Source organism: Lutjanus erythropterus, chromosome 9, assembly GCF_056507025.1.
Source record: "Lutjanus erythropterus isolate fLutEry1 chromosome 9, fLutEry1.hap2, whole genome shotgun sequence".
NCBI lineage: Eukaryota > Metazoa > Chordata > Actinopteri > Lutjaniformes > Lutjanidae > Lutjanus > Lutjanus erythropterus.
The window spans coordinates 32,532,696-32,547,314 of NC_139325.1; the positions used below are offsets into that span (position 1 = coordinate 32,532,696).

Genomic DNA, 14,619 nt, shown 5'->3' on the forward strand with positions numbered 1-14,619 from the left:
CTACCTTCATATATTGAAATTAGTCCACATTACAGTGATCTTATCAAAGGTAAGGTGAAGGAGTGTGATCCCTCTTCTCTCTTACTTGATGATACTGCAGATGAAATGGAAACAGCTGTGATACACTTCATCATCCTGGGAGTCATCTCAGGTGAGTTCTTACCACTTCATACAGCAGATAAAAGCAAGTATGTGTTCATTTATTTATCAATATAATCACACATGGTGCTTAACAGTGTCAGATTATATTCACTAAATGTTACTGCAACTCTGTAGTTCAGTTCTGTTTTTCACATGAGATGATCAGTGTTGTTCACACTTAAAAAGAATTAACTCAAAGATCACAGAGATTAAAATGAATTAGTTTATGTTATTTTCTTCAGTTCTTTCATAGAACTTCTTCCTACCAGAGACACTGCAGTCTACATAATGACACTACAGAATGGTGTAAAATATTCATGTTTTTTAGATTCATAAATGACACTTATTTTTGTTTAATATCTCACAATATTGACACAGAGTGGTAGTCATTTTTAGAAAGTTTCTCATTATTTTGAGATACTTACTCAATGTTTTGAAATTGAGATTCTGAGACATTATTTCAACAACGTTAAAAAATATAACATTTAAAACATTTTGTGGTTTTTTTTAATTACCTTTCCACGTGTTAAGGTGCATTTGTCATAGAGAAAAAAAATGAAATAAAATAAAGGTTTTTTGTCTGGCCCACATGTTTTTATTCCACTAACATCTGCAATCCGTCAACAGCAGCAACTATTCCCTGCATTACAGTGTGTGGTGTTTTATTTGTGAACTCTGAACAAACACATGACTGAAAGGGAAACTACACCCCCTGTTGTCCAACATTGAGACCTACAGCAGTACTGCTGAAACAGAGAATTATATTTTCTGTAGTTTTATGTTTTGTGTATAAATTTCTGCACTTACCACCTGGTTGCATATAGATGTATATATGCATATATATGTAATCAAGATAAGACAAACACAGAGGAAATTCAGTGCTTTACATCAGTAAAGAAACACATTAGACTGACATTTAAAATCAATTTAGACATCAGTCAACAATTAATTGAGTTTAAAATATTAACTAGAAAAAACACTAGTAAATAATAAACTCCTAAACAACAATTTATTATTTAGCTGAACAGTAAATTAACTCAAAGTGAATTCTTCTCTCTATTAGAATTAGTCCCCCTGTTGTTGTGATGAACTTCAGCTGGTGAGCAGATTGACAGTCAGTTTAGTTTTACTCAGTGGTTTTATGTGATTGTGGTTGTGATTAAGGATATTGTCCCAGTGTTTTATTTTGCACTGTGTTTAACTGATTAGAGTTATTCTCAGAGCTGTATGTCTCCTCCAGGTTTAACCAAAGGAGCTGGTGTGTTGCCAGACGGTCCTCTGAATGCAGCTGTGGGAGAGACGGTGATGTTCACCACAACACTGACTCCATCAGAAAACCTGATTCTAGCAGTGTCCTGGACATTTGATGGTAGAAATATAATCACTTTTAGTGGTAGGAACAATACTGGACCAGAGTATGAAGGCAGGATCACCCTCTTCATGTCTACTGGATCTCTGGAGCTCAGGAATGTGGCTCTTAGTGACAGTGGAGGATACAGTGTTAGTGTTGTACCATTTGGAGGAGTTCTGACGACTGGAAGCATCACACTGGAAGTTTATGGTGAGCAAATGTTTCACATGTTGCATCTCTTTCAATGCTGAATGGAGATCATGCACAGCAGCTGAGAAGTAGATAAATATTGTTTCTGCTTTAATAATTGGAATTGGAAGTTGTACAAATGTACTGAACTCTGACAAATTCTACAATTTCAACTTTATCTCATGGTCTTCATCAGAGGATGGAATTTGTTCAGTTGTCATCACAGGGGATCATAGGTGGTTTTGTTGAACCGTCATCGTCTTTGAACTGAGACAGGAGTTAGAAACCCCCTTTTCATACTTTGGTCATGTGATGACAACTGAACTATCTCCATGACGACTCATAACCAGGCATGGAGAGTACCGGATTACATGTAACAGCGTTACATAATTAGGATACCAAAAAAAAGTAACTGTAATCCGTTACAGTGCAGGAAAAAATGTAATCAGATTACTGATATATTTGCTAAAAAGCTGGATTACTTAGCAGGATTACAAGTTAAAATCAAACGGGATATACTACAATGCAGCAGACACAGTGCGCACGCATTGCGACACTTTACGACACGTGAAACGACCATCGGCGTATCCGCGAGCCGTGTGTAAACATAAAGCTAAGGTCGTTCATCATTATGGCTGTTCGGATGTATTTGTGTGGCCAGTGTGGTATGTCCTACGCTTATATAGTAAGTGTACATTGACAGGTATATGGTAGGAAGGGTGCCAGAAGGTCAGGTGGACAAGGCTCTGTCCCAAGTGCTTTTACTGGATTGAGACTCCGGTATTATTTTGAGTTTAAATCAGAAAAAGGGGAACAACATCAAATTGTGCCTCCCAGCTGTCAAAATACTGTCATCATCCAGGGACTCGACGTCCAACTTAAGCAAACATCTGCAGGTACGAAGACAAACAGCTAACGTTTGCTGAAATACTCAGAAATCCAGTAAGCTAAAGTTAAGGTTTGTTAGTTTGCTAACACGTCAATAACCTGTCAATAACCTGTCAATACTGCTACTCGTGCTACTACTGTACTGTATAACTACTTCTACTACATTTTGGGACTGTCCAGACCTAAACAAAAGTGGTACCACCTGGACTTGTCATGAAGATGTCATTAAATGTTATAAGGCTGGTTTGACGACAGAGTACAGTATCAAGGTGATCTACATTTCATCATGTAGATGGCTGAGGTATTGTTTGTTCAAAATTGTATGAAAATATGTAAATGTTAAAATAACTCAATGATCTGTTTCTCAACAGAGAAAATATCAGGTGCTTCTGTCACGCCATCAACAGACGTGATGATTGAGGGGGGGTCCGTCAACTTAACCTGTGATGCTGCCGGCTCCAACCTTACCATAAAGTGGATGAAGGATGGCTCAGATCTGATCCTGGATGACAACGTCCAACTTTACGATGAGAGCAAAGTGCTGTCTTTTCACTCTCTGAAGAGAACAGACAGTGGAAAATATTCCTGTAAAATCATCAACCCTGTCAGCAGCGCTGAACCTGAATACAACATGGTTGTTAACTGTAGGTTTACTGTTCAAAATGAAAAACAGTTTACTACTGAAATGTTTGTTTGTTGGTCTGTAAGTCAATCATTGAACAAACTTTATATTCTTTATTATTAGTGCTGCGGTAATTTTACAGTTTTACAATCTGTTTTTCAGATGGACCAGAAAATGCTAAAATCGATGGTGTCAGTGAGGTATATCTTGGAAATCTCTTCACATTAACCTGCTCTGCTGAGTCTGAACCATCTGCTAGTTACACCTGGACATTCAATAGGATGGAGATACACAATTCTTCTGTGATCAAAAAGAAGGCAGCATTTTCTGACAGCGGCAACTACACCTGTAAAGCCACGAATGCAGTAACTGGGAAAACATCAGTATCAGCGGTGCATGCTCTAACAGGTACTAATATAGTGTTTACTGTAGATTTTGTTGAAACTCTTGGATATTGTGAATATTTTTGGGCCAACATCAAGATCCTGACTATGTCATGGTGTAAAATGGAAGCAAAATGAAGGAAAACCTGGAGGCAAACAGAGTAATAGGCCACATAATCAAGCTAAAATGGCACAATACTTTGATGTTGGGTACCACAGTCAGAGTAGCAGCTCAGAATTGAAGCTTAATTGCATACCAGCTGCCACTGCCAGTCAAAAAAAACAAAAGAAAAAGCGAAGGCAGCTACGGTTAAAACGCAATAAGACAAAAGCTAGGAGATGTGTGAGAGCCCTGATAAAAAAATTCTATCACAAAATTTCGAGAAGGGAAATATTCTCACATTTATTTTCCATATGAAACAGAAAAATACAACTATCCCCTTTCAGAATGTGTGACGCGTGCGGGTTGGACAGTCTGGTCCCACGGGTGAATGTTCACTTTTTCAAGTAACACTCAGTTTTTTCTTCAACCATTTTAAAGAAACAAACCAACAGAACTTGCTGGCTAGTGTTAGCTTATGCATTTAGGGAAGTGTTTTGCTTCCATCTAGGTTATGAATTATGATATGAAAACCATTACTGACTGTCTCTCTGGCTCTGGAGAATAACTTATGTTTGGTCTTGTTTGTATTCAGGATATTTTTTAAATTATGGAGAGCATTTTGTCATGTATCAAAGGCCTGTTTGAAGGATCTCAGTGGCTTTGTGCACAGTGTTAAAGAATGCAGAATTGTGTCATCCACATAGAAATGGGAAATTACAATTAGTTATAGAGGATGTGATATTTGATATAAATCATGTAAAAGCCCAGACCCAAAACTGAACCTTGTGGTACACTGTTTGACACTGATAAGAACACAGAACAGTCATTTCCCAAAGTCACACGCTGTTGTCTATGAGTCAACAGTATCAAATGCTTTTGATAAATTAACAGAGTGCAGTGCAGTTCCCCTTTATCAACAGCAGATATAATATCATTAACAACCAGAGCAGTAGCATTAACAGTACTGTGTTCTCCTCTGAAACCAGACTGATGTGGGTTTAATACAGAATTACTTGAAAGGAATAATCTGAGCTGATTATTTTAACAAGACAGGGCAGTTTGGAGATCGGCCGATAGTTATCAAGATCATTTTTATCACCACCCTTATGGAGAGGAACAACATGTGCTGACTTTCGGACCTGAGGTGTAACTCCAGTAGAAATTAGATCTCCATCACAACAATACTTTGTGAAAGGGTCAAACATCACCCTGTCCTGCTCAGCTGACTCCAGACCTGCTGCCCTCTTTAACTGGTTTCTGAATGGAGACAAGCTACCTGATACTGGACCAGAACTGAGACTGATGGACATCAACATGAATCAGAGTGGAAACTACAGCTGTCAGGCCTTTAACCAGAAAACTCTGAGATATGAAACATCTCAGCCTTCAGCTGTATCTGTACTGAGTAAGTTTGAGTAAAAGGTTTAGATAAAACAGATGTTATTAAGGCATATATTTTCTATAGTAGCAAATGAAACATTCTTTGGAGCCAATGAGGCTATCTGAGGGGCAAATAAAAACTAGGACTTGTGGATCATAGCTTGGAATCTGCAAGCTAGATGCCACTAAATGCTACACACTGGTCCTTTAAAACGTCTGCATTAACTGTCAGTGCAACTCAGCCATTAATTGAAGTTTGCTATGCTAGAAGTGGCTAACGTAGCATTGAGATACTAGCATGAAGCAGAGTTGAGGAACAGGCTAGAGATATCTGGTAACCTCCACGCCCTCAGATGTTTTTTCATTTCAAACTTGTAGTCTTCCACTCTAATAAACGCTGACTCAAGTGACATCACTCGAGTCAGTTTATCAGACTTCATACAGCTCGTATGCTCTAGACATGTTTTCTTTTAACATATGCAGTACTACTCTGAACTGTAAATAAACTTTGACATGTAAAATCTGAGGCGTTTGCTTTTTAACCAAAATCTATGAGAGTATATTTACTGCATCAACATCGATCTGTCAAACAGGAATGTTCTCCAGTGAAAGGAGACATTAAGGCTTTACTCTTAACATGAAGAAAATAGGTATTTACAAGTTGTCAGCTGTGAAATCACATAAAGGGAGAAATGATTGTATGCTTTGTATTCACAGGTATAAATACATTTGTAATGATCATGTTCTTATCCTCTTTTTTTATGTAAGCCATTCCAGATGAAACATCTGGCTGTTCGGCTGGTTGCATTGTTCGATCAGTGATCGTATGTTTGGCCGTCTGTGGGGCAGCTGCTGGTGGAGGGTACTACATTTATAAAAAGAGGTAAGTGCATTCAAGCACTGCATTCTGATGATGTGTAGGTAAAACAGTCTTTATATTTTGATGCCAAAAATGCTTCCTGGCTGTGTCTCCTCTTCTTCAGTGTGTTCAGTGTTTGCTGAATGTTGTATATTGCACCTTTAAATAGTTTACTGTTTGAATTTTGAGTAGCATCTGATTGCAAGACCACATTTAAAGAATGTTTTATTTCTAACTTTTAGATTCAACAACAAGTCTCCACCACATTCTGATAATAGAGGTTAGTATTTATCTGATCTTACGTCATCTTACACTTATAATAAGATAATAAAGAATAAGACAACATATGTCACAATTATACAAATTGAACTTGTGAGTAATCTATTTTAACACAAGTATTTTTTGCCTCGAAGTCGAAGAAGTTGTCTATGAGAACACTTAAATGAAGAATCAATAAACTCAACAGTGTTTTGCTTTTAAGGTAAGTTTTGAACTCATTATCCTGATTTAGAGAAAAGGGATTAATGTATTTTGAAGAGAGAAGAGTCTAAGTGTTTTTTTTTTTTGTAGGTAAATTTAATTTTTGGTTAGGATTACTATAGGCCAAGAATTACTGACAATTCTTTGCTTTAATCAGTTGTTTTCTCTTCTGCAGATGATCAGAAAATACACTTAAACACACAAAATCTTCACCTGTCCAAGACAAGAAGAGACACCAATGTTTTTAGAGTTGATACTATTTCTCTTCTATCTTTAGGTTACACTGTAAAACTTAACAGTAAAAAGTACCAATGAATCTGAAAGTCTGAAGTGAAACGTGAAAAGTTAAAGCTCCATTAATTGACTTTTTGGCCAGTTGGAGGAAGAAGAGCTTCACAAAAACATGACAGATGTAGCAGCCATATTATCACTTTATTCATTTTTATGACCAGTGTGTTATCAAATAATTTCCTATTTGTTCATCCAGTACAGAGCAACAGTTGTATTTCTGGACAGTTAAATGCAAATCAAATATTCACTTTTATCATGTAGTGTATACAGTGAGTTTATTGGAGCTGTTTCTGAAAATGTCTGCTGGAGACAGAGTTTATGAGAGTTTATTTGAAGTTTTACACTCTGTGCACTTTTACATTTAAACTAATCAATACCCTACTTAACTAAGTGATGAGTGTGTTTGCATTTAATTTTGACGTGTGATAACTGAAGCAATGAAATTACTATTTAATATTTTATATTAAGTGAACTTTCATTTTGTTTCTCTTTTGTTTTTGTGTACATTTCTACCACTTGCTTTTCTTCTCCTGTTGTGTCCAACTTCAACATTATAAATTGAAAATTATTTGGTTGAACAGTTACATCAAAATACAATATTGCACCTCAAAATAGAAATGTGCTCGAAGTTGTTTGGTTCTAACAGCAACTGAATATGTAAGTTTTTAAATATATAATAGTCAAACACAGTGATAACTGTGCAAATGAAATCTAAAGTGTAGAACATTTTAGAGTATCCTCTTATTGTTACATTATTCTTGAATTGATATATTTGTTTTTTTTTTTCCATTCACTTGCAAAGAACAATAAAAACAAACAATAAATAAATATTAATGGCTGAATTAATTTGTGTCTCCAGAGTTTACTCTTCATCGACGCCTTGAGGACAAGTGGAAACTCATCATCATATTTTAACGGTCCTCCTTATAAATGTGGTCCTGACAGCTGTAGTTATTTGGAAAAGTGGAAAAGTGATCCAAATACTGTGTTGCAAATCATCAGAAAAGTATTTGCACCTGGTTAATTTAGGCCTCAAGCAAGTGCAAATGAATCAAGTAGGATGTCCAACACATAATATGCTCATTGTGAACTTTCATGTTTCATCTGTGTCTCTCATGAGCAGTAGCTTGAAGTGAAAAGGTGTAAATTTCCCCTCATATAACGGTATGCAATTAAATCATGATCAGATATTGCAGCAAAGGCAAGTTTACTGTGTGAGACTAAAATACAAGTGAACAAAAGAGCAATCATGAAACAAATGTGCATTTCTAAGATGGCAGGTGGAACTTTCTCAGTTATGTCTTTGCAGAAAGTGTTTTTTTGGCTTCATGTGTCACCAAACAACTGTCCGTCTGCTCTAATTCTCCTCGTACATCAATGATGTAGGAGGATCAGACCCTCACTTTTAAATTTGTGTATAATATATTATTGTATTTTTCAGATTACAAATTTACAAAGTATTTCAAATAAATACATTTCCATATCAGTATCTTTATTTTATTTTGATTCATTTGATGATCAGGTATTTTAAATTTGTAACAAGATACTGATGTGTTTGTAATTCATGTATTATGTCAAATTAAATTAAGCAAAAGGGTTAACTTAAGCTACTAAATCAAATGACAAATACACACAAGACAGTGAGTGTTGTTGCTAGCCAGGATGGCTGACAAAGACACATGGACGAAGACAAAGACAACAAGTGCCCTTGTAAGCTGGTGAAGCTCACAAGGCACATGGGGAACCCAGATGAGTATCTTGCTAGGTGATGATGCCAGCAAGACACATATACACAGACGAGTTACTTTACTAGCAGGACTAGTCTGCTGAAATGCAGACCTCCATCTGCCAAATGGCCCACTGGCCCTGAAATAGCTGCACTCTCCAGGCTTTTAAGCACCAGGTCCTGATTGCAGAGGCGGTACCTGATGCCAATCACTGCAACCTGCAAGGGGGGAGGGGCAGAACCACAGCACAGGACCACGCAGACACTGTAGCACCTAACAGTGCCCATCACTGAACAATATAAAGTCAGTGGGTTGGTACACAACTTTATCACTCGCACCACAGTGTTCTGTGTTGAAAAATCCAATTAATTGTAAAAATGATTGGATCTTGCCATCAGAAGCTTGAGGGATGAAAGTTTGACTGAGTTACACAACAGGAAATACCTGCCATCAATTATCATCTGGTCACGTCACTACAAAATACAGAGCAAACAAATTGTAATGTCACTTTGAATAAACCTCTGAATGTTTATGTCAGACTGTGACAGTTACTACTGTTTGGATGTTAAAAAAACAACACATCATTTCATCAAGTACAAAAAAGGTCCTTGTGTGTGTTGTTAATGATTAACAAATTTGAATGGACCATGTTAATCATTTTATAGACCCTTCAGAGGTTTGATGAGTGGAAACGCCCTATTCCACAGAACTTCCTTGTTTTACCTTCATATATTGAAATTAGTCCACATTACAGTGATCTTATCAAAGGTAAGGTGAAGGAGTGTGATCCCTCTTCTCTCTTACTTGATGATACTGCAGATGAAATGGAAACAGCTGTGATACACTTCATCATCCTGGGAGTCATCTCAGGTGAGTTCTTACCACTTCATACAGCAGATAAAAGCAAGTATGTGTTCATTTATTTATCAAAATATAATCACACATGATGCTTAACAGTGTCAGATTATTCATTCATTAAATGTTACTGCAACTCTGTAGTTCAGTTCTGTTTTTCACATGAGATGATCAGTGTTGTGCAAATTCACACTTAAAAAGAATTAACTCAGAGTTCACAGAGATTATAATGAATTAGTTCACGTTCTTTTCTTTACTTCTTTCATAGAACTTCCTCCTACCAGAGACACTGCAGTCAACAATGATATAAGAAATGATGATGATTTCATATATCGTTTTTTTTTTGTAAATGTAAAATTACTAATTAAAATCTTATATTAATAGCCTAAAAACTTAAATAACGTTATTCATTACTACAGCAGTAATGTGATTATTTTTTTGTGTGATTTTATTTGAGACACAGTGGGTTAATATGACTTAGTTTTTAAATTTTATTCACTTATTTTTGTTTAAATTGCCCCCAGCTTGGTAACACTCTGACTTTTATTATTATGGTTTTGTCCTTATTGGTGAAAAGTATTATTAGTATGTTTTATGTTTCTTATATCAAAAGATGACCAGTATATTCCAAATACTCAAATAGTGAGTGATGTTGGAAAATAAAAAAAAAAATAAAGAAGTTACAATTGCCCCTGGTCTCCCCATCTCAAAGTAATAAGAAACCTTCTAAAAATAATGACTTAATATCTCAAAATATTGACGTAGAGTGGTTTCATTTTGAGAAAGTTTCTCATTATTTTGAGATATTTACTCAATATTTTGAAACTGAGATTCTGAGACATTATTTCAACAACGTTAAAAAATATAACATTTAAAACATTTTGTGGGTTTCTTTAATTGCCTTACCACATTTTAAGGTGCATTTGTCATAGAGAAAAAAAGTGAAATAAAATAAAGGTTTTTTGTCTGGCCCACATGTTTTCATTCCACTAACATCTGCAATCCATCAACAGCAGCAACTATTCCCTGCATTACAGTGTGTGGTGTTTTATTTGTGAACTCTGAACAAACACATGACTGAAAGGGAAACTACACCCCCTGTTGTCCAACATTGAGACCTACAGCAGTACTGTTGATACAGAGAATTGTATTTTCTGTGGTTTTATGTTTTGTGTCTAAATTTCTGCACTTACCACCTGGTTGCATATAGATGTATATATGCATATATATGTAATCAAGATAAGACAAACACAGAGGCACTTCAGTGCTTTACATCAGTAAAGAAACACATTAGAATGACATTTAAAATCAATTTAGACATCAGTCAACAATTAATTGAGTTTAAAATATTAACTAGAAAAAACACTAGTAAATAATAAGCTCCTAAACCACAATTTATTATTTAGCAGAACAGTAAATTAACTCAAAGTGAATTCTTCTCTATATTAGAATTAGTCCCCCTGTTGTTGTGATGAACTTTTCAAATTTACAACTGTTTTATTTTGCACTGTGTTTAACTGATTAGAGTTATTCTCAGAGCTGTATGTCTCCTCCAGGTTTAACCAAAGGAGCTGGTGTGTTGCCAGACGGTCCTCTGAATGCAGCTGTGGGAGAGACGGTGATGTTCACCACAACACTGACTCCATCAGAAAACCCAGTTATATCAGTGGTCTGGAAATTTGATATTAGACATATAATCACTTTTACTGGTAGGAACAATACTGGACCAGAGTATAAAGACAGGATCACCCTCTTCATGTCTACTGGATCTCTGGAGCTCAGGAATGTGTCTCTTAATGACAGTGGAGAATACAGAGTTACAGTTGTACCATTTGGAGACTTTCAGAAGGATGGAACCATCACACTGAATGTTTATGGTGAGCAAATGTTTCACATGTTGCATCTGTTTCAATGCTGAATGGAGATCATGCACAGCAGTTGAGAAATAGATAAATATTGTTTCTGTTCTAATAATTTGGTTGGAATTGGAAGTTGTACAAATGTACTGAACTCTGACAAATTCTACAATTTCAACTTCATCTCACGGTCTTCATCAGAGGATGGAATTTGTTCAGTTGTCATCACAGGGGATCATAGGTGGTTTTGTTGAACCGTCATCGTCTTTGAACTGAGACAGGAGTTACAAACCCCCTTTTCATACTTTGGTCATGTGATGAGAACTGAACTATCTCCATGACGACTCATAACCAGGCATGGAGAGTAACGGATTACATGTAACAGCGTTACATAATTAGGATACAAAAAAATGTAACTGTAATCTGTTACAGTGCAGGAAAAAATGTAATCAGATTACTGATATATTTGCTAAAAAGCTGGATTACTTAGCAGGATTACAATTTAAAATCAAACGGGATATACTACAATGCAGCAGACACAGTGCGCATGCATTGCGACACTTTACGACACGTGAAACGACCACCGGCGTATCCGCGAGCCGTGTGTAAACATAAAGCTAAGGTCGTTCATCATTATAGCTAAGTGCTTTTACTGAATGGAGACGCTGGTATCATTTTGAGTTTAAATCAGAAAAAGGGGAACAACATCAAATTATGCCTCCCAGCTGTCAAAATACTGTCATCATCCAGGGACTCGACGTCCAACTTAAACAAACATCTGCAGGTACGAAGACAAACAGCTAACGTTTGCTGAAATACTCAGAAATCCAGTAAGCTAAAGTTAAGGTTTGTTAGCTTGCTAACACGTCAATAACCTGTCAATAACCTGTCAATACTGCTACTCGTGCTACTACTATACTGTACAACTACTACTGGAAAACATTTTGGGACTGTAGTTGCTGATGCTGACTTGTGTCGTGCCAAAAACTGAATCACCCAGTTTATATACAGGGTTGGGAGGGTTACTTTAAAAATGTAATCCAGTGCAATTACAAGTTACCTGTTAAAAAATGTAATCAGTAACTTACTCTAAGTATCATAATATTAAAGTAATATAACTGATGACTTTTAGTTACTTTTGGTTTGCTTTACATGCAAATAAAGACAAGAGAGTATAAAAGATATGTCATCTGCTCAGTGTATTTTTTTGAGAAACATACAAAGATAAATAAATAAATAATAATAATGATGATGATAAGAAGAAGAAGTAAGTATAACAGCTGCATTTATCTGGATCAAACAGTCATAACGTGCAATGAACATGACGTCATATCCTGTTGTACGTCTGTTTGGTCTTATATTCTTGCTTATCATCTGCATTATTTTACCTGCTCTGTACTGTAAATTATAACCATCCAATCTCTTTTTAACACTTGAAAAGCCCCTCTTGGGTTTAGAGGGGGGAAACAAATCATGCTGTTAATGATAATAACAAGATTTCTGCCAGAAAGGGCTATTGGCACAACGCCATTAAGGCTAACTGCTTCTGTGTGCAAAATAAATCAGTCTTGGCACATGATCATGTTTGGCACATCTGTAATTAAAGTCAGCACCTGTGCATTTCATGTCCCAGGCAATACAGAGACCAGGGCAGGCAAATTACATGTAGGTAACTTTGGAACATGTTAATACCTAACACACCTCTTTCAGGTGGTGATTTTTTACATCTAATAATAACTGTAATATTATTATTATTATTATTATTATTATTATTATTATTATTATTATTGTTATTTTATTAATGTTGTTGTTGTTGTGATTTACTTTTTAAAAAATTTTCTTTTGAATGTCTGTCAAAAAGTAATAGAGCCATAAGATCCAGTTACCTTCAAACAGCTGTAATTCCTGTCACTATTATGATAATCGTATTTATTACCAGCCACTGCAGTGTTTTCTTCTATTGTATGTTTGTTATGTTTTAGCGAGTGTAAAACCATTTTGTTCTTCACACACAGAGCCAGTCTCTAATGTAGTAGCAACTGCCAGCAGCACAGACATGTTGGAGTTCAACAGCTCTGTCCGTCTGTCCTGCTCCTCCTCTGGACCTTCTCTCTCTTTCCTCTGGATGAACAGCAGCTCTGAGGTTACAGCCAGTGACAGAGTTCAGCTCACTGATGGAGGCTCCAGTCTCACAATAATTAATGTGACCCGCTATGACCAGGGACCATTCAGGTGTCACGTGTCCAATCCTGCCAGTAACGGCACCAGTGATCCAATAAACCTCTCTGTCAGCTGTGAGTCACTAACCTGCATGATCAGTACTTTATCTTTTTCTGTTTAATAATGCAGCTGTGCAAACTAATCAAGCTGCATGTAATTCTCTTTTTATTTTTTATGTAAGTAAAATTACATTTAGGTGATATTTGTAATCTTCTCCTCTACATTCAGATGGCCCAGAAAATACAAGTTTGACAATATCTCCATCACAACAATACTTTGTGGAAGGGTCAGAAATCACCCTGTCCTGCTCAGCTGACTCCAGACCTGCTGCCCTCTTTAACTGGTCTCTGAATGGAGTCCTGCTGCCTGATACTGGACCAGAACTGAGACTGATGAACATCAACATGAATCAGAGTGGAAACTACAGCTGTCAGGCCTTTAACCAGAAAACTCTGAGAAATGAAACATCTCAGCCTTCAGCTGTATCTGTACTGAGTAAGTTTGAGTTAAAGATATTTTAGAAATATTTATTTAAGAATGAGTCTACTAAATATTTACTAAATATTTGTGGAACAAAATAAAGAATACATATGTATGTTTGCACTCAAAATAATTCAGCAATTTCTGCTCATACAGAGACAACTGACAGGTGTCTCTGTCTTGTCAGGCTCAGCAGTGGAAGTAACCAATTACAAACTCAAATTACTGTACTTTAGTAGTTTTTTGGGTACATGAGTATATTTTCTTAAAGTATTTTCACTTGTACCCTAAGCATTCATACATTATATAATGCACATAATTACTTTTAAAATTATAGTTGAGTACCAAATGCAATTTATAAACCTTTCATTTGCATTTTTGGAGCCAATAAGGCTTTCTGATCAGAAACAAGACCTGTAAATAAACTTTGATATGTAAAATCTGAGGGGTTTGCTTTTAACCAAAGTCTATGAGAGCATATTTACTGCATCAACATCAATCTGTCAAACAGGAATGTTCTCCAGTGAAAGGAGACATTAAGGCTTTACTCTTAACATGAAGAAAATTTACAAGTTGTCAGCTGTGAAATCACATAAAGGGAGAAATGATTGTATGCTTTGTATTCACAGGTATAATGAGACACAGAAAATTGTAATAATCATGTTCTCATCCTCTTCTTTTATGTAAGACATTCCAGACGAAACATCTGGCTGTTCGACTGGTTGCATTGTTGGATCAGTGATCGCATGTTTGGCCGTCTGTGGTGCAGCTGCTGGTGGAGGGTACTACATTTA

The 14,619-nt window shown here is 36.2% G+C and overlaps 1 protein-coding gene across 1 annotated transcript in view; it reads left to right on the plus strand.

Annotated features, from left to right (window-relative positions):
• Positions 1-14,619, plus strand: part of LOC146321878 (cell adhesion molecule CEACAM5-like) — a 35,408-nt gene that overhangs the window by 8,012 nt on the left and 12,777 nt on the right. Inside the window, exons 4-7 of the mRNA XM_084727175.1 lie at positions 3,354-3,380; positions 4,834-5,082; positions 13,141-13,419; positions 13,574-13,840. Coding sequence (XP_084583301.1) covers positions 3,354-3,380; positions 4,834-5,082; positions 13,141-13,419; positions 13,574-13,840 — 822 coding nt within the window. The remainder of the gene's footprint in view (positions 1-3,353; positions 3,381-4,833; positions 5,083-13,140; positions 13,420-13,573; positions 13,841-14,619) is intronic.